Source organism: Pipistrellus kuhlii, unplaced genomic scaffold (assembly GCF_014108245.1).
Source record: "Pipistrellus kuhlii isolate mPipKuh1 unplaced genomic scaffold, mPipKuh1.p scaffold_m20_p_1, whole genome shotgun sequence".
Lineage (NCBI taxonomy): Eukaryota > Metazoa > Chordata > Mammalia > Chiroptera > Vespertilionidae > Pipistrellus > Pipistrellus kuhlii.
The window spans coordinates 70,118,026-70,138,644 of record NW_023425404.1 but is presented as its reverse complement, the minus strand read 5'-3'; the positions used below and the strand labels follow the sequence as shown (position 1 = coordinate 70,138,644).

Below are 20,619 nucleotides of genomic sequence, written 5' to 3'. Positions count from 1 at the left end.
TTTGCCAACCACTGCTCTAGGTCCTAATATTTCATTTTCAAATAATTCAATAAAAGTTTGAGGGGGGGAAATACTTTTTTTTATTTATTCTTGAAGAAATTTACTTTTCTATCACTGTCTTCCTCTATATTCTGGGTGTTTTACGTAAATGTGAAGTATTATCCAATAAGAGAGATTAAATCTTGAACAGCATGCATCTGATTACAGACATTTATTTGGCTTGCTATTTACTAAGTTTGTATAAGGGAGCAATGATATAAATAAGTCCAAACATCAGCTATTTGAAATTTACTATATTTGGAAAATTTGCTTGGTGTTAGTTTTTGTTCTCTATTTGTACACTTCTAGGCAGTGAGCAAGGAAGCATAGGGTATTTTTGAAAATGAGAGTTTTCCTGGGTTGATCTATAGTGTATATAAAATAATGACGAATAATTGAAAACTTGCTTTATTATTCATCTCCAAAGAATAAACAGTGTCATACAAGTGAAAATGTGTTTATGCTGTACAACCTTGTCTCTCTCACATTTGTAGACCAGATGTACTGACATCACCTTGGAGCTTATAAGAAATTCAGAAACCCAGGCCCAGCCCAACTTAGTAAAACAAAATTCTCATTTTAATAAGAACCCTTAATGGTGGCTGGCAGATATAAAAGAAAATTTGCATACACAATGAAGTTTGACAACCATTGCTCTTTTTTATTGTTATTAAAAAGCAGATTCTGTTTTTTTCTAGTTATAGTGCTTTCTGAACCAGAGATGAGAGATGTCAGGCAGTATATACCATATCAGAATTAACTGAGAACACTAACAACCTGTACAGTCCCCTCATTCTCCAATCGAGACCCACAAGTTTAAAATGTATACTAAGAAATTTTTATTGTGCTTCTTCTAATCTTGTAATTCAGTACTCTCTAATTTATGATGGAGGTTGGAGGTAAGGTAGAAAGGTGGTTTGGGAAGAGGAAGAAGCAAAAAGCAAAGAAATTCACAAAACTAGAAAAAAAGTTCTTCAGGTCATTTGAGTGGTTAAATCTTGAGCCACCTAAAAATTTGAAGTTAGAAGACATGTTTAATTAAGCCCTGTTGAAAAGGTGAATTGCACATTAATGTGTCATTAGCACTAGCACATACTTGCAATAAAAACAACTAAAAATGTAGAGTTATATAACAAATGTGATAATATTTGTAAACTAACACCAGCAGTTTTATAATCAGACTAAACAAAATGAAGAACTATCTTCACCTACAATAAAAAACTTTGGCCTAATATTTTAGAAACTCATCTATAAGTTCTAGATTGCATTATAATTGAGTTATTTTCATACAACTAAAAAGTGATCTAAATGTCATGATATATTTTTTTAAAAGTAGGAGACTGATAGTAATAGTAATAGCTTTTAAGAATTTAGAAAACAAATGTAGTGGAGGATTGTACATTTCAACCACAATAGACAAAGATTATGAGGTACAGAACTAAAATGACATCCTTAGTCAAACTGATGAGCTTAAAATAGGTTGTATATTATACCAGTGTATTTAAAAAGCAGGGATTGAATATGATATTCTCCTAGCATTGGGTTAAATTGCCAGGGATTTATGTAATCTTAATCACTTATTGACCATGAACCTTAAGTAGGTCCTTAATGGTGGCTAGCAGATACAATATTTTCCCTAGTCCATTCACTCTCCCACTTTCTAATTGACTGTTTTATATCTTCTTCCTCCCCCATCTTATTTTTACTTGATGTCATATCTTCCATAAGCTTCCCTATCAAATTCACTCATCTTCTACCATTTGAACACATATACTCTGACTTACCCACTATACTCAAGATGAATTATACAATCTTCTGTTAAAGCCACATTTTTTATATATATTAGACTTCATTCCCTCACCTTCTCAAGGATATTGCTCTAGGAAGTCTCCCTTTCATATTTCAACATTTCCCTCTCTATCAGATTATTCCTTACAAAACATGCTTTTTTTTAATGCCTTCTCCTTAAAAAAGAAAATTGTGTATATCAGCCAGCTAGAGCCCCATTTCTCTTCCCTTTGCAGCAAATTCCTCAAGAGAGGTTTCTTTTGTTTTATTTTTCGGTGTTATTTGCATCATTTTTATTTATTTTCAATTACATTTTACATTCAGTACTGTTCTGTATTAGTTTCAGATGTATAGCATAGTGGTTAGACAATCTTGCACTTCTCAGAGCAGTCCCTCCACCCCACCCTGATATTTGAAGTACCCACCTGGCACCATACATAATTATTGCTGACTATATTCCTTCAAAGGAGTTGACACCTCCCTCTTTAGTTCCTCTCCTGCCATAATTTTCAAACCCAATCACTCCACCAAAATTATTTTTTGTAAAGACAACCAATGACCTCCATGTTTATTTATTCACTCAGTAATAAGTAATTCGTTGAGTGTTTATATTGGCTGGATCTAAGTATGTAGGATATGTTATTGAGCAAAACAGATAAAAACCCCTGCTTAGAACTTTCGGATCCTAAAATTTTAGGATCTGCATACCTAATTCCCTCACTTAGGGAATTATGTTCAGAGGTCACCCTTTCAATTAGCTATACCCTGACTACCTTGTTGAAAAACACAACAATGCCCCCTCACTCCTTGTATTTCGGCCCTGTTCTATTTTTTATTTTATTTATTATTATTTTTTTTTTGGTATAGCTTTCAATCACTATCTAGCATACTATATGCCTATTCATGTATTTATTGTTGTCTCCTTCCTAGAATTTCTGATGCACAAGGGCATGGATTTTGTACTGTTTGCTAAAGTTTCTCTTCTAAAGGCCAATATAGATTTTCCTTTGTTTCCACGGAACATCTCTTTAAGGAGGAGATTTTTTGTCGTTGTTCATATTTTTGATTAATGGAAGTTTATTTCTGTACTGTGTATGACTTGAATCAACAAGAGTCAGAGCTCTTGACCATCATTTTTCAGAAAAATGAAGAAAGTGGATTCTTTTTGTTTGTTTGTTTTAAGGTGATACTCAAAGGGAGAAACAGCTGTGTCAAACTGAAGACAGACTAATCTTTTAATCATTGTAGCCTAAGGGCTGGCTGAGATATCTTTGATTTCTGTAGAGACTGGGGATATAACAAAAGTTGTACTTGTAGTTGAGAATTTTTAAAAGTAGGATACAGTGGTTACTTTATATAAGCCTTTGGAAAAATAAAATTATTGTTTTGGCAATTTAATTATTTTAAAAGAACTTCAAAGCATTGTATTGCATTTTCATTCATGGAGAATTAGGCCAATTTATTTGTTTTCCCTTGTTTTTGGATACTGTTAGCCCTTTAAATTCTTTGAGGAAAAGAGAGCAATAGCACATAATCTCAAAGTGATGTAGACTTTCAGATGTCAATGAAATGGTGCTTCAGAGTCCATTGTGATTCAGCCTCTGAGCCCTTGTGTGACTTTGTGTGTTAATGTTATAATGCCCTCTAAATTTTTATTTTATTTGAGTTTTTAATTTATTTTTATTTCAGTTAACATTCTAATCAAGATCATGCATTAAAATATAGTCTGCAAAATACAAAATCACATGTTTTGTTCTTTGTTATAGCAGCCTCACGTCAAAGCATTCGCAGAGTAACTCTGGAGGAAGTTCTGGAATTACTAGGAACAGGGTTTCTACGTGGGAGTTCAGGATTTCTTCGAGCCAGTGGTGATATGCTGAAAGGAACCAGTTCAGTCAGTAGGGATGTTCGAGTTGGAATTACTCAGGTTAGGATCACAAGTCAGTATCTAAATGTAATTCTCACTGTCCCGTAATGAAAGTTTTAGGATCTGACTCCAGCCAGAAGTGATACTATGTAGGGTCATCACGCTTGCTCTTATATTTATAAATAGATATGGTGAGGCCAAAACACTTCTTAAAAAATTATATTTTTATTGACTTCAGGAAGAGAGGAGGAGAGAGATAGAAACATCAATGATGAGAGGGAGTCATTGATTGGCTGCCTCCTGCATGTTAGACTGAGCCTGCAACCCAGGCATGTGCCCTTGACCAGAATCAAACCTGGGACTCTTGGGTCCACAGGCTGATGCTCTATCCACTGAGCTAAACCAGCTAGGCCTAGGTCAAAATGCTTTTTAAAAGCTAGATTATGAGAGACAACCTTATGTGCCATAATCAAAGCCACTAGATCGACTATTCCACACAATACTTTCAGTTTCTAGTAATGGAATATTTTTGTTTATTTTTTTTGAAACATGAGTATTTTGTTTTTAGGCCTTGTACTTAATGTTGTATCTTGTGGTTTAACATGTTTTTCATTGTGTTTATGTGTGCATGTATAATTCAAGTTTAGCTATTAGGTACATATTATTCAGCCTGGGCAGTATTGTATTTCCATTTTATATGATTTCAACTCCTACGTAAACATTACAGCATGTTATCTACTCAAGTGCTTAAATTCCATATCCTAAACAAAATTTAATAAACTAAACTCTGGGAAAAGTATCTCAGAATAAAACAAAACAGAGATCTCTGCATTCTTTCCTAAAATTACCTTATTTCCTGAATGCCATTATAGTTCAAAACAAGCTTATATTATTTTTTAATTTAAAATATACTAGTACGTATATATCTCTATTGATTTCAGAGAGAAGTGAGGGGGAGAGATTTAAAACATCATTGATGAAAGAATCAATTGGCTGCCTCCTCACATACCCCACTGGGAATGTCTCAGTATAATTAATTGTAAACTAGATTTTTTAAAAAACAAATTACATAAAAAAACTGTTCTTGTATCTCTGGAGTAAGATAAACAATAAACTTTATTTTTTTAAAATATATTTTTATTGAAGGTAAAAGAGAGAGATGGAAGCATCAGTGATGAGACAGAATCATTGATCAGCTGCCTCCTGCACATCCCCACTGGGGATCAAGCTGCAAACCCAGACATATATGCCCTTGACTGGAATTGAACCTGGGACCCTTCAGTCCGCAGGTCGACACTCTATCCACTGAGCCAAACCAGCTAGGGCAACCATTACTTTCTTGAAAATAAAGAGCAGTGATTTATCACTATAAACTTAGTTATGATATTGGAACACAGTTAATTCTTACAATGTGTTTATATGTTTTATTGGATTTTCTTATTCAGAATGTGAAAGTGCTTGAATTCTTTATTCAAAGAATCCACAGACATGTTTAACCTATTTACTGGCTATGCTGACTATTCTGAAACCTTTCAGAAAACCAAAATAAAACAGGCAGCCTTAATGAAAGACTGCAAATTTCAGTTTGGCTTAGAAAACAAACAAAACAATAGTATTGTATCATATAGCTAAAGTGGCTCTAAATGGGGAAAGATAAAAGAAATATTAATAAATTCTGCATATTTGTGGAAGAGAAGATATTAACATAGAATTGAAGTTATTTCACTTTGAAGATAAAACTTCCCTTTCTTTTTTAGGCGTATGTGGTGTTTATTTCAACCCTAGGAGGAGCGTGGCTGGAGAAGAATTTTGCTGCCATTCTTTCTCACGTCCTAAGCCTTGTGTCACAGTCACACCCTAAAGTCACCCAAGCTCAGGTGGATGCTGTCTGCAGTCGCCGTTGTGTTTCATTTATCCTCCGAGCGACTATAGGAGGCCTTCTTGGAGAAAAGGCTCAGATTGCTGCTGCCAAGGATATTTGCCAGGCTATTTGGAAGTTAAAGAAAGTTGTCGGTATGAATCTATCAATACTAAAACCACCTTTTTTAACAGTGCTAAAGGAATTGTCCCTAAGGAAAAGCTGGACTGGTATATTACTACTAGTATATTAATATAAAAGGCACTAATAATAGACATCAGTTGTTTCAGAGTAAAGTAGTCAATACATAAATGATACATAAGTTACCTAACATATTGTAGTAATAACCATCATATGTACAGATCTTAAAGATTGATAATAATATTTCATCAGAATTCATGATCTTACTGTAGAAGCTGATGCATTGTTTTTGAAACAGTTTTCATCTCAATTCCTTTACTGTTCATCTTATGTATCAATAAAATTGGAATCTTTTCTAGTTTTCCATTAGTTCTCTCTTTCAGTGTCACTTGTTAAGGGAATAAATAATAAGGGATCTATGGTCAGATTGCTTGAACTGATTTGGTAAATGAATTCAATTCTTTGTTGATACAAGTCCCCTTTTTAGTATATGTTATATAGATCAAGTGGAGGTACTAATTTTTGCTTTTATACTGTTCTACTCCTAATACTCACCTGCTATAATCTATTTTAGCAAAGCATTGTTGCATAGTTAATTCTTATACTTCTGTCAGATGCTGTGATGTGTGACGGTAATTTGGAAACCCGGCTTGGCTCATCAGATGTAGCAGCCAGCCAGCATATGCTGGTATGTGCTTTACAAGAACTCGGAAATCTCATACACGGTCTCGGGACCACAGCTGCACCTTTGCTGCAGGATTCAAGTGCAGGTATCTATTGTTGTGACTCATCTGAACTCCTTGTTTTATTTTTACTCTAGACAACTTTTATCCAAGGAAGAAAATCTCCCTTCTACCGTTTATTTCTTATAGATCCCACTGTATATGTACTAGAGATGTTTTATGAAATATACATAATCAAGTTTATTTATATATATATATTGGGTTGCTTTCACTATTGAAGGTTGTTCTCTATGTCTCTCCTACCATCCTTCTCTTCTCTCTGGGGATAGTTAAGATAATGGAAAAATGAGGAAGTAAACCTGAACTCATATCTCTCATCCGCAGTGAAAACATTAGTTTTTATATGGTACAAGTAATTTACTTCCCCAAAGTTTTTTTGCAAGCAATCTCTGTTTTCTTTCTCTTCTTGAAACTTATTTAATCATTGTGAGAGATAATTCACATTATATAGAGTTCACCCTTTTAAAGTATATAATTCATTGGTTCTGGTGTGTTCAGAGTTGTGCAATTACCACCATTATCTAATTCCAGGAAGTATTCATCATCCCAAGGAGTCCTGCATCCATTAGCAGTCACTCCCCATTTCCCTTTTCCCAAGCCTTTGACAACCACTGATCTGCTTTTTGTCTCTATGGATTTCCCTATTTGGACATTTCATGTAAATGGAATCATATAGTATGTGGTCCATTGTGACTGGCTTCTTTTATGAGTCACTTTAAAAAAAATTTTTAATGGCTTTTGTCCTTTGTGATACACATTTCCTGTGCACTGGAGCTTTACATCATATTTTGTTTATAAACTCTTTATCCCAGGGCACATGTTAAGTAGCAATTGACTTGAACTGCTACATGACATGTTTTAATAAAGGTGTATGTTGAATCGTTGCAAATGTGGACATATTTTCTAACTAGTAGTGGTAGTCCACTTTCTTCATAGTTGTTTAGTAGTGCATTGAGGACCTAGCAAATCCTAGAGCTTAATATTTTGTTCTCATATAATAGCAATATGGTAGAAAGGAAGTATATTAATTACATATATAAATGTGCCAGAAGGGATTTTTTTTTTTTTTAAGGAGAATGGAGCATGGTGTGTAACATTTCTTCTCAAGGTACTTTTGTTGCTTACTGATAACTTTTTAAAAATTTTTTTTATTGATTTCAGAGAGGAAGGGAGAGGGAGAGAGATAGAAACATCAAAGATGACAAAGAATCATTGATTGGGGATGGAGCCCGCAACCCACATATGTGCCCTGACCAGGAATCGAACCTTGACCTCCTAGTTCATAGGCCAACATTTAACCACTGAGCCATGCCAGTCTAACAGCTTACTCATAATCTTTAATGCTAGTATCATTAATAATTATCTCAAGGTAAAGTAAGCAGAACATTGGCATATTTAGGAAATACAGGTTTTCTTTTTTGTACTGACTTAAGCCAGTTTTCATGAGATATATTAGAAGAAACAACTATTAGATACAAAAGTTGTTTATAATTATGTATCCCTTTTTTTTTTTTATTCTGAGTTAGCTTTTGATAAAGATACATACTTTATCCATGTAACTACTTATTCCTGCAACTGTGTAGCTAAGGCATTGTTTGTTTTTTCTGTTCTTCCAGGCATTCTTGACAGTGTCATTTCAGTTATTATTCATCCTAGCATTTCTGTTCAGCTAACAGCAGCTTGGTGTCTACACTGCATTGCTGTGGCTTTACCTTCTTACCTAACACCGCTCTTGGACCGTTGCCTTGAAAGGCTTACTGTACTTAAGTCTTCACCTGAAGCAGTGACTGGCTTTAGTTTTGCTGTGGCAGCTTTATTGGGAGCAGTGAAACATTGTCCTTTAGGAATTCCTCATGGAAAGGGCAAGGTAATGATTTCATTCTCTACATACAATAATAACATTTTAAGTTTTTCTTAAAACATCATGGTCTTAGATAATTCACATTATACAAAGTTCACCCTTTTAAAGTATACAGTTCAATGGTTCTGGTATCTTCAGAGTACCATGCAAGACAAATTTCTGAGCAGTCAGCTATGTATCACTTAAGTGTTAAATATTATCAATATAATTAGTGTGAAAATGGAAGCACTGGTTAAATAATGCCTTACCCACTCTTAAACAGGAATGCTTTCTGTGCATTTTGTTAAAAGTCTCTTTATTTAATAAGGGAACTTGTTGCTAAAGGCTTTATTTTACTATATTTTTAGCTCTGCCATAAAGTACATTTTAAATTGCATTGTAGCTTGGCTAGTATGGCTTAGTGGTTGAATGTTGACCTATGAACCAGGAGTTCAGGGTTCAATTTCCAGTCAGGGCACATACCCAGGTTTCAGGCTTATTCCCCAGTAGGGGGCGTGCATCAGGCAGCCCATCAGTGATTTTCATCATTGATATTTCTGTCTATCTCTCTCCCTTCCTCTCTGAAATCAATAAAAATATTTAAGTTGCATTGTAAAAGACAAATAGAGCTGCAAAAGAGATCTTAAATTTCATGTAATTGTTTTATAGTTAATATTATTAATGTTGATATTATTTTGAAATTAAATATAATTAGAGAAAGTAGATACAATGTTCTTAGGAACCAAGACTTTCCATATTTTAAAAACTATCGCATTAGAAGCAAGAAAGTTAAGTAAAAGTCCATATATTAAATTTGAATAGAAAATATTACTATGAACTTATAATTTTCTATTTTTGAAAACACTTATATCCTCTGTCCAGTGAAAAGACCTCAAAGCAATGACAACGAAGTAGGAGGGACAACCCCTAGTGCCTAGATTATGGCTCTAAATACCATTCTAGTAAAGGAACCAGAGCTTCATGGAGGAAGGACTGGTTCTATGTCTGGGGCAGGAAATGCACAGTACAAGCCTGGGATATCTGGTCATGATGGAAAACAAGGAAGTAATCACTTATATAATATGTTCACTGTAAAAGGACACAGATCTCCACTGACCAAAGATGAGAGAATGTTGCGTCGTTATAATGACAGCACACGTGGCTTGAAACACAAAATATATAAGCCCTCATGAGTTCATACTTATACTAAAATAAAGTTCTCCTAACATTGTGTTGCTGTCCCCAGAATATGATTTTCTGGGCAAATTCATGCTTTTGAAAGAAGCACTTTCAAACTGATAAAATACCTATGTAGAACCTGGTGAATAAATAATCCGGTTTTATTTATTTTTAAAATATATTTTATTGATTTTTTTTATAGAGAGGAAGGGAGAGGGATAGAGAGTTAGAAACATCAATGAGAGAGAATCATAATCAGCTGCCTCCTGCACACCCTCTACTGGGGATGTGCCTGCAACCAAGGTACATGCCCTTGACTGGAATTGAACCTTGGACCCTTCAGTCTGTAGGCCAACACTCTATCTACCACTGAGCCAAACCGGTTAGGGCAAATAATCCGGTTTTAATGTGCAAAGAATTTTTAAGAGAACTGAAGTAACAGTTTTAATGAAATATAAAACAAAATATTTGTATCTTTTTGAATAGCTAGCTAGGAATTGCAATTTGTCAGAGAATATTGTTTCAGAATGAAAGCCATCATAATCTGGGCTTACACACATATAAGTAGTTCTTTTAAAATAAATTTCCACTATTGGTTTAACATTACTTCAAAAACGTTAAAACTATTTTGAGTATTGCCAACACCATTTGAATTAAGGTGACTAACAACTTTGGGAAGTGATATCTTTATTTAAATTTATTATTTTAGTTATATTCTAAACACATTACATCTTGCTAAGTAAGAATTACCACTGCATTTATATAGTTACATTTACTATCCTCAGATCATAGTAAGTTAGCCCAGTGGTCGGCAAACTGCGGCTCTCAAGCCACATTCAGCTTTCAATCAGCGGTTTGCCGCTCTGGTGACTAATGAGTTTGCCAACCACTGGATTAGCCAGACAGGATGGTTTGTTTGGTTTGGTCCTCACTCTCTAAGTGTTATCCATTGAGTATAGGCCGCAAGTAGTCCTAAAGTAGCAGTAAGTTGGTTAGTTGTTTTGAAATCCATTAGCCTATCTCTTTAGAAAATTTACATGCCAACTCATAATAGAAATGATTAGTAATAGAGATATTTTCTTAGGCATATTAGATACTTGTTGGCCTTTGTACTGTACAAACATGCATTAGTCATAAATGTGAAATATCTTGTTTTTCCTCTCAGTTTATAACACTGCCTATTTCATAGACTTTTAAAATGTAACATTTTAATGAATCTCACTGTACTTTGAAACTTACTTCAATATGAGGTGATTTTGAAAGCTTTTAACCTCTGTAGTATATAGCCACTCAAGTATCAAAGTGGTATGCAAAATTTTAGCCCAGCCCAGTAGTGGCTCAGTGATAGAGCATCAACCTATGAACCAAGAGGTCACAGTTTGATTCCTAGTCAGGGCATATGCCCAGGCGCAGGCTCGATCCCCCATGGGGGCTGTATGGGAGACAGCCAATCAATGATTCTCTCTCATCATTGATGTTTCCATCTCTCTTTCCCTCTCCATTTATCTCTGAAATCAGTAAATGTGTGTGTGTGTGTGTGTGTATTTTAAGGTGGTATGTAAAAATTTTAAAAGCAAGATTCCTGTAATGAGGTTTTCTTTGGTAGTTATTATCTAAGATGGTTACTTAAAACTAAAAGTAAGTTCAAATTCTGTACAGCTAATTGTTGTACTATGTTGTTGCACATGTTCTACAAACAATTATAGGGTTTCTGTGTACACTTATACGCCAATATGAGAATTAAATTTTCAAGACATTATTATTAGTTGCTGTCATTTCCCCAGTAACCCATAAACTGAAATGCCTTTTTTTTTTTACTTGTTCTTTTATATGTAAATAGATTATTTTGACATTAGCAGAGGATTTGCTGTGTTCTGCTACTCAAAACAGTCGCCTTTCAGCTCAGCGCACACAAGCTGGATGGTTGTTGATTGCTGCTCTGATGACATTAGGTAACGATCTTGTTTAAGATTTACATAACTGAACTTAGTGTTTTCTGATGTAAAATATTGTAATGGGTGATTTGACCAGATTAACATTTAATATATACCAGAATTTAAATATCCACACAAATACTTGTTTTCTAGCTAGTCACCTTAGGAAACCATATACTGATTCCATTCCCCAAAATGTGTTCTTTTTGGTTTAACAGAAATTTATTGTCTCTCATTTCTGGAGGCTAGAAGAACAAGATCTGAGGCTTACATATGGCCACCTTCTTATCATGTTATCACATCGTTATTTTATCCTCTCTGTGTGTACATCCCTGTGTTACTCTGTGTCTTCTTTCTTTTTTATATTTCAATCTGAATAATTCTTTACTGGCAATTTTTTCTATAGTTTTTCTTCATTTCCAAATCTTAAGTGGCTTCCCATTGCCTATAAAATTAAAATAAAATCTTGTCTAAACAGCTGCATTCAAGTATAATTTTTTTTATTGTTTAAAGTATTATATATGTCTCCTTTTCTCCCCATTGAACCTCTCCTTTCTCCCCTCCCCACCCTTCCCACTGCTTCTAGCCCCGAGGGCAAGCCTTCACTGCCCCGTGTCTGTGTCCATTGGTTATGCTAATATGCATGCATACAAGTCCTTGGTTGATCTCTAAAACCCCTCCTCCCCTGCCCCTTGTCTCTGGATCTATTTTTGTTCATCAGTTTATGTTGATCATTATATCCCACATATGAGTGAGATCATATAATATTTATCTTTCTCTGACTGGCTTATTTCGCTTAGCACAATGCTCTCCAGTTCCATCCATGCTGTTGCAAATGGTACGAGTATCTTCTTTTTTACAGCAGCATAGTATTGCATTGTGTAGATTTACAATAGTTTTTTAATACACTCTGATGATGGCACTTAGGCTGTTTCCAAATCTTAACTATTATAAATTGTGCTACTATGCACATAGGGGTGCATATATCTTCTCTGATTCGTGTTTCCTGTTTCTTGGGATATATTCCTAGAAGTAGGATCACTGGGTCAAAATGGGAGTTCCATTTTTAGTTTTTTGAAGAAACTCCATACTGTTCTCCACAGTGGCTGCACCAGTCTGCATTCGCACCAGCAGTGCACGAGGGTTCCTTTTGTTCCACATCCGAGCCAGCACTTGTCGTTTATTAATTTGTTGATAATAGCCATTGTGACAGGTGTGAGATAGTACCTCATTGTCGTTTTGATTTGCATCTCTCTGGTGATAAGTGACTTTGAGCATGTCTTCATATGTCTTTCAGCCTTGTGTATGCCCTCTTTCAAAAAGTGCCCATTTTTTTATTGGATTATCTTCCTTTTGTTAAGTTCTATGAGTTCTCTTTAAATCTTGGAGATTAAACTCTTATCTATGATAATATTGGCAAATATGTTCTCCTGTGCAAGTGGGCTCTCATTGTTTTATTGATGGATTCTTTTGCTGTGCAGAAGCTTTTTATTTTAATGTACTAGTCCCATTTGTTTATTTTTCTCCTTAGTTTCCATTGCCCTAGAAGCTGTATCAGTAAAGATATTGCTATGACATATGTCTGATATTTTGCTGCCTATGGATTCTTCTAAGATTTTTATGATTTCCTGTCTAAAATTCAAGAACTTTACCCACTTCGAGTTTATTTTTGTGTATGGTGTAAGTTGGTGATCTAGTTTCTTTTTTTTTTTTTCATATGTCTGACCAAATTTCCTAGCACCATTTTTTGAAGAGACTGTCTTGACTCCGTTGTATGCTCTTGCCTCCTTTGTCAAAAATATTAATTGAGCATAATGGCTTGGGACTATTTCTGGGTTCTCTCTCCAAATGTTTTTAGATTTCTTTATTTAAAATTCTCTTCAAGGCCAGTTTATGAACCTTAAATAGGATAAGCCAATTTAATCATCTTTCAGGCTTAACTTTGAATGACTCTGGCTTTTCAAGAAATAATTTATATCCATCATCAGAAAAAAAAAACATTTTCCAAAACATAAGTTAGGCAAGAGAACATACGAATTCATTTCTGTAGTTGTTTTGGGAATTGGTAACACCAATAAGGTAGTTACATTGAAGGAGATAGGGCTCATTTAAAATATATATTTTTTAAGTTAGTATGTGTTTTATGATCATGACTATTATAGTTATATCCTATGACTTTGAAATTTAATTTTATTAATTACTGCTAAATTTTGTTTTAAGTCTCTAGAGTCATGTGATTTATTGCTAGAATAGAAAAGTGACTGGATTTGATCAATGAATCATTTTGACATCTCTGAAATAATTTGATCTAAAAGGAGCTTAAATTAAAATAATCATAAATGAAGAACCACTTTAAGTATTAATGTTCTTGAGATGATTAAAGAGATTTATTGGACTACTGTATTTTCCGGTGTATAAAAAAAGCAGGCATTTTATGCATGCAAATTATACATGTTCTGTACCCAAAGCTACACTGTGTTCTAGTAAAAAGCCTGCTCAGATTGGCCAGAGTCAGAGAGGCGGTCTATTAAAAAAAGAACTGGTGTTGCCTCGGAAGTGGGGGATAGTCTTATACAGCGAATATAGGCCTAAACCTATGTTTTAACTGTAAAAATTAGGGGGTCATGTTATACGCTGGAAAATATGGTACATCAGAGTTCAGCCTATACTCCAATGCCCTCCTCTGCTGGCCAATTTGGTTCTGATTGGTCGGTTTCTATGCCAGTCAGCATCAAAAGCTCTGCCTCCTAGGCAGCCATTGGCTCCTCACAGTTCATCCAGATTTAGTTCTGATTGGTCGGTTTCTATGCCAGTCAGTGTCTCTGGGCCTATCAATGGGGCCTGATCAGAAAGGTGAGGCTGATTAGGAGCCCCAGTGGAGGCCTGGAGAGAAATGGTGGCACAGCTGCTGGAGAGAAAGAGGAGAGTGCTGACCAACATCTGCCATAGAGGCTATATATCAGATGCTGCTTCTTCAGGCCTCTCTCTGGACCTGATTTCAACCCCCTCAGCAGTCAGTGCTGGGTCGCCATGGCAACCCAGAGCTGACTACAGGACTGACTTCCAGATGGTCCAGCCTCTGGTCGTGATGGACCAAGGGTTTTTATATATTAAGATTATTTTTTAATTTACATAATAAATCTTTATTGTTCAGATTATTACAATTGTTCCTCTTTCTCCTCCTCCCCATAGCTCTTTTTCACCTGGTTCCCACCACACCCTTTGCTCTTACCGCCTCCCACTGTCCTCATCCATAGGTGTACAATTTTTGTCCAGTCTCTTCCTGCAACCCCCACACTCCTTTCCCCATCAGAATTGTCAGTCCACTCCCTTCCTATGCTCCTTATTCTGTTATATTCACCAGTTTATTCTGTCCTCAGATTTTTTTTTTCACTTGATTTTTAGATTCACTTGTTGATAGACATGTGTTTGTTGTTCATAATTTTTATCTTTACCTTTTTCTTCTTTCTCTTTTTAAAGAACACCTTTCAGCATTTCATATAATACTGTTTTGGTGGTGATGAACTCCTTTAGCTTTTTCTTATCTGTGAAGCTCTTTATCTGTCCTTCAATTCTGAATTATAGCTTTGCTAGGTAGAGTAATCTTGGTTGTAGGTTCTTGTTATTCATCACTTTGAATATTTCTTGCCACTCCCGTCTGGTTTCTGTTGAGAAATCAGCTGAAAGTTGTATGGGTGCTCCCTTGTAGATAACTGTTTTTCTCTTGCTGCTTTTAAAATTCTCTCTTTGTTTTTTGCTCTTGGCATTTTAATTATGATGTGTCTTGGAGTGGTCCTCTTTGGATTCCTTTTGTTTGGGAATTCCTTCTGTGCACTTCCTGGATTTGTAAGTCTATTTCTTTCATCAGGTGGGGGAAGTTTTCTGTCATTATTTCTTCAAATAGATTTTCAGTATCTTCTCTCTTCTTCTGGCACCCCCATAATTATGATGTTGGTACACTTGAAGTTGTCTCAGAAGCTCCTTACACTATCTTCATATTTTTGGATTCTTTTTTCTTTTCTGGTTGAGTGTTTTCTGCTTCTTTGTATTTCAAATATTTGACTTGATTCTTGCAATCCTCTAGTCTGTTGTTAAATCTCTGTATAATGTTGTAGTTGTTTTTATTTCAGTCAGTTTATGCTTAATTTCTAGTTGGTCCTTTTTCATATCTTCAAGGGTCTCACTAAATTTATCGGCCTTTTCTAGGAAATTCTATAAAAACCTTATAACTGTGGTTTTGAACTCTATATCCAGTCGTTTGCTTTCCTCCATTTCTTTCATTTCTTTGTCTTCACATTTTGGCTACTTCCCTAAATTGATGGAGTGGCTTTGTGTGCTAGGTGTCCTATAGAGCCCAGTGGCTCAGCCTCCGCAGTTACCTGAGTTGGACACTATTGATGCAACCCTTTGTGGGCTGTGTGCACAGTCTTGTTGTAGTTAAGCCTTGATTGTTGTTGGTATCACTGGGAGGAATTGACCTCCATGCCAATTGGCTGTGAAGATCAGCTGTGTCTACGATGGGAGAACTTCTGTGCTGGAGCCACTCTTATGAGATAAGACTTGCAAAAGCCTCTGTGCTCAGCTTGGATGGGGCAGAGTCTCAGGTCGGAGCAGACAGCATTGGTTTCTTGTCAGCCCTGCCCTATGAGGCCCCTGTGTCTCAGTGTCCTGTGGTAATCACTGCAAGCACCTTTGAGAGAAAGCCACCCTTGAGTTCTATTCATTGCCAGACAGTCCAGTTTCTCCCTGAATGAGTCTGGATACCCAGAGTCTCGCCTGGAACTGGAGTTCAGTGCAGTCAAGAGCTTTTATTTCCCTCCTGCTTGAGAAAGCCAGTCATGTACTCAGTTGCTCACCCTCTCCATGCTCACCTCTCAGTACCTCTGCTTCCTGCAGCTTCTCTGAGTCTCAGTGTGCTTTTCTCTTTCTTTCTAGTTGTAGAATTTCCACTCAGCCAGCCTTCCTATGGTTCTGGATGATGTCCGTTTTACCTTTTAGTTGTAGTTTTGAAATTGTGCGAGGCAGCAGTTTAGGTGTTTACCTATGCTGCCATCTTGGTTTCTCCTATATTAGGATTCTTGATATAAAAAGACTTGCTCTTGTTTATGTTTATAATTATCATAAACTAATTTTTGTCAACTTAGTTCATGTATGTCTCTGAGATAACATCTTGATACCTTTAGGAAAGAGATGCTACATTGTTCACTATTGAGTTAATGAGAAATCTTAGTATAGTAGCAAATATTTAGAAACTTTTGTCAACTATGAGCATTCCCAGTGATGCTGTGCTTTTATTAACTAAATCACATGTGTCAAACACAAGGCCCGCGGGCCAAATCCGTCCCCCCAGGCCTTGCAATGTGGCACGCACCTCGCTGTCATCACTGCACTCCGCTGCGTTTCCATCACAATGACAGTTTATGACTGTTCAGTAAACCATAAGGCCCGCGATTTAGGCTGGATTTTAGATTTTGGCCCCTTCTCTGATTGAGTTCGATACCCCTAAACTAAATTGTACTTTTAGAATTTTCTGTATCCCCACAGCCTGTGGTATATGAATGGGCTGATGTGCACACATGGCACTCATGCACACAAACCTCTTACAGTCATTTATTCTTAATTACTTGACTCTATTTCCTTTTTTTATTCCAATTCTAGGTATTTTGTGGTTTTTAGTACCATTACATCAAAGAAAGTAGTGAGCAAAGAGTGTTGAATTCATCTTATTTTGAATTAACAATAGCCTCTTCCTAAAAAGCAAATTAGAAGAAAAAAGTGGAAAAATTAATTATATTTTAATCTAGTAAATTGCATGCATTAAAAAAGATTGGTTTTGCTTCCTGGCCTGTGTGGCTAAGTGGATAGAACATTGGCCTACAGACTGGAGGGTCCCAGGTTTGAGTCTGGTCAGGGGCATGTATGTTGGTTGCGGTCACATCCCCAGTAGGAGGTGTGCAGGAGGCAGCCGATCGATGTTTCTCTCTCCCTCTCTCTCTGTAAAAAAATCAATAAAACAAATTTAAAAAAAAAAGATTGGTTTGCAAATGCTGGTTTCTTTTACCATATAGCTTCAGTTCTTCAAATGTAAATGAGGCAATTTTTTAATAATAATTGTGTAATGTCATCCATTATGTAAATGCTTATCATGAGTCATACACTTTCCTATATAAACTCTTGTAAGTCTAGAAAACTGTCCAGTGAGATAAATACTATTGTAATTCCCTTTTATAGATGAGGAAATTGAGGCAGAAAATGGTTGAGTAACTTAACCAAGTTTACACAGCGAGTGGATGGAGTCAGGAAGTTAACCTGTGTTCTCATTCCAGAGTTCAATGCAGTTTTTGCTATGCTGCTATACTGCAGAAGGAAAACATACAGTCAGCCCAACACAGAAATAAGAAATAACAAGTACTTATAGGAGAATTTTGAGATAACCTCAGAATTTTAAAGAAAATTACTTGGAGAGAAAAGCTATAGGTTTTATTTTTTATACTTTCTTTTTTTATATATATTTTTTAACTGAAAATGGTGGTAAATAAAATACTATCATTGTACATTACCTTTCATTACTTGCTTTGTGTATTCATGATTCCTTAGTTCTAAACGATGTTGCTTTGGGGGGAAAAATTTTTTTTATTTCATTTAGATGTATTACTTCTGAATTTTGGCCTAGAACAGGTTGCTATCAAAAGTTAGCATTACTCTCAGGATACAATGTTATTTGTTACCAAAACAGTATTATCTTGCAGTTACATGGTAAATCACATTTTTTTCAGACTACTTTAAAGGACACTATCATTTAGATCAGACAAACCCTTGGAGGCCTCTGGTATTAATTTGAGGAAGTTTGGATAAAAGAAATGGAGTCTCAGAGGTCATAGCAATAGTGAAGGAGCTGACACTAGAACCCAGACTTAACTGTTGGTTCCTTGTTTTTCTCTCTACTCCTGTACGTTCAGATAATAATCAGTAGTGCATTCATTGGAATCAGAATGCAAGAAAAGGGACAAAGTATTGCAGTAGAGTGTTAAAATATGTTTATTAATAGATTTTTAAAGAGCAGCCACTTTGCGTTCTTTTATAAGTGATAAATTGAATGAATTACAGGTCCTGCAGTTGTCAGTCATCACCTTGCTCGTGTCCTGCTGTTGTGGAAGTGTGTCTTTCCAGTGTCTCCTAAAGATCTAGAGACAGAAAAGAGCCGAGGAGATTCGTTTACATGGCAGGTAACCTTAGAAGGACGAGCTGGTGCACTCTGTGGTAGGTTGAGTTTAGTCTTTTTGCTCCCATTTTTTGGCTTTTCCCCACTCTTTAACTTTACACATACTTGTATATTTTACTTAATTTTAGAGGAAAATGACATTTTTCTGGTGTTTTTTTTGTTTTGTTTTTTTTTGAGAGGGTGGGGTAATTGAATATAATTGATTACTAGTCTATCCAGTTGGTGATTATAACAGAAGTAGATGTAATAAACCAAATTTAAGAGTTCTGATCCTTAGGATAACATGTTTTATTAGGTGCACTCCAGTTGAGAAATGTCAAGATTGCTTTTCCTTAACTAAGCATTCATTCCTCTTTTCACCAACACTAGGGTTGGATTTACTTAGTGTTAATTAAGCATGTTTCCATTTAGTTTTTTTGTTTTTGTTTTTTTTTAAAATATATTTTATTGATTTTTTTTACAGAGAGGAAGGGAGAGAGATAGAGAGCTAGAAACGTCGATGAGAGAGAAACATCGACCAGCTGCCTCTTGCGCACCCCCTACTGGGGATGTGCCCTCAACCAATGTACATGCCCTTGACCGGAATCGAACCTGGGACCTTTCAGTCCGCAGACCGACGCTCTACCACTGAGCCAAACTGGCTTCGGCCCATTTAGTTTTTTAATATATGAAGTTATACCCTTTATAATATGTAGGTAATTAAAATAGTATTCACTATGAAAACAAACTAAGGAAGGGTGGGATCCCTGAAAAGACATTAAAGCACTGACTTTGGTTTTGTTTGTTTATTCATGGTGCTTTTTGACTCTTAAGAATAGAAAACAATTTTGAAAGTCAACCTAACTTGAAAATATTTATTTTCTTCTATATAAGAAATTAACTCCTTACAAAAACATGTGTTTTAGGTAACACTTTCAAAAACTAACATGCTGACTCAAAAGTAGAATGGTCCTTCAGAATTACTATAGAACTGGCAAACTTTAGAGTCTAAGCTAATTTATTCTTCTTCTGAGATCCGAGTAGAATTCAGGAAAGAAACATTTTGTTAGCTTGGTTAGAGGCCTCTGGTATTAATTTGAGGAAGTTTGGTTAGAAATAGAAGACACTAGCTTTCTTTTTATACTAGAGTTTCAAGAATTTTTGTTTGTTTTTAACACATTTTTTTTATTCCTCTAATAAAAATGGAAGCGCTGTAGCATAATTGAATGCTTTTTTCATAGTTCATTACATTCTGCCAAGTAAAAGCGTGTTCTGTCTTTCAGCTATCAAGAGCTTTGTTTCCCACTGTGGTGATCTCCTTACAGCAGAAGTAATTCAGCGTCTTCTTCCACCACTTCCTTGTGCTGTGGCTTTGCTAACTCAGTAAGGATCTGCTGTTTAGATAGGATTTTTAAAAAGTATAATAGTAATCAGTTACCCTCTGATTATGTAATACCTTTTCAGTGCAATAACACCAGTTTCTATGATCAGTGAATTATTTTCCTTTTGCAGAGGAAGGCAAATATTTAGTTATGTGATTGTTTCTTATTAGGCTAGAGTTTTGAAAGAAAATATATATTAAAAGGGAAGAAAAATTTCTTGGTGGATGTGTATTTCTGTAGTCAGATTTAACAGAAAAATTAATATAAAGCCTGTTAACCTTTTCAGGTTTGCATTTTATTGGTAAGTGCTTTTCTTGTGTTCATAAGAACAAGATGCTTGTTAACAATTTCATTGTCTTTGTTGTTTATATTTTTCATATGTCTGACTTATAAGAAAACAGAAAGAAAATCTAGTTTATGTCACAAGAATCTATAATTTCCAAATTAATAAAATGTATAGTTTGGAGAAAGTCTTTCAAATGTACTTAATGATACAACATTTTATGTATACAGAAAAATATATTTAAGATGTGGTTTATTATATAAAGCACTAGAGACCCGATGCATGAAATTGGTGCAAGAGTAGGCCTTCCTTCCCCCAGCTGCCAGCACCTGCTTCCCTCTGGCACCCGGGACCCAGGCTTCCC

General features: G+C 35.5%; 1 protein-coding gene across 17 annotated transcripts in view; it reads left to right on the top strand.

Annotated features, from left to right (window-relative positions):
- HEATR5A (HEAT repeat containing 5A) overlaps positions 1–20,619 on the top strand; it is a 108,341-nt gene that overhangs the window by 23,493 nt on the left and 64,229 nt on the right. For 11 of the 17 annotated variants that reach the window (XM_045585209.1, XM_036451104.1, XM_036451171.1 and 8 more), the window contains 7 exons: positions 3,594–3,754; positions 5,452–5,707; positions 6,308–6,463; positions 8,053–8,303; positions 11,296–11,407; positions 18,497–18,649; positions 19,874–19,973. In XM_045585209.1, the coding sequence (XP_045441165.1) occupies positions 3,594–3,754; positions 5,452–5,707; positions 6,308–6,463; positions 8,053–8,303; positions 11,296–11,407; positions 18,497–18,649; positions 19,874–19,973 (1,189 nt within the window). Of the gene's footprint in view, positions 1–3,593; positions 3,768–5,451; positions 5,708–6,307; positions 6,464–8,052; positions 8,304–11,295; positions 11,408–18,496; positions 18,650–19,873; positions 19,974–20,619 lie in introns of those variants that run through there. The other 6 variants (XM_036451097.1, XM_045585212.1, XM_036451177.1 and 3 more) reach the window with 6 other exon arrangements.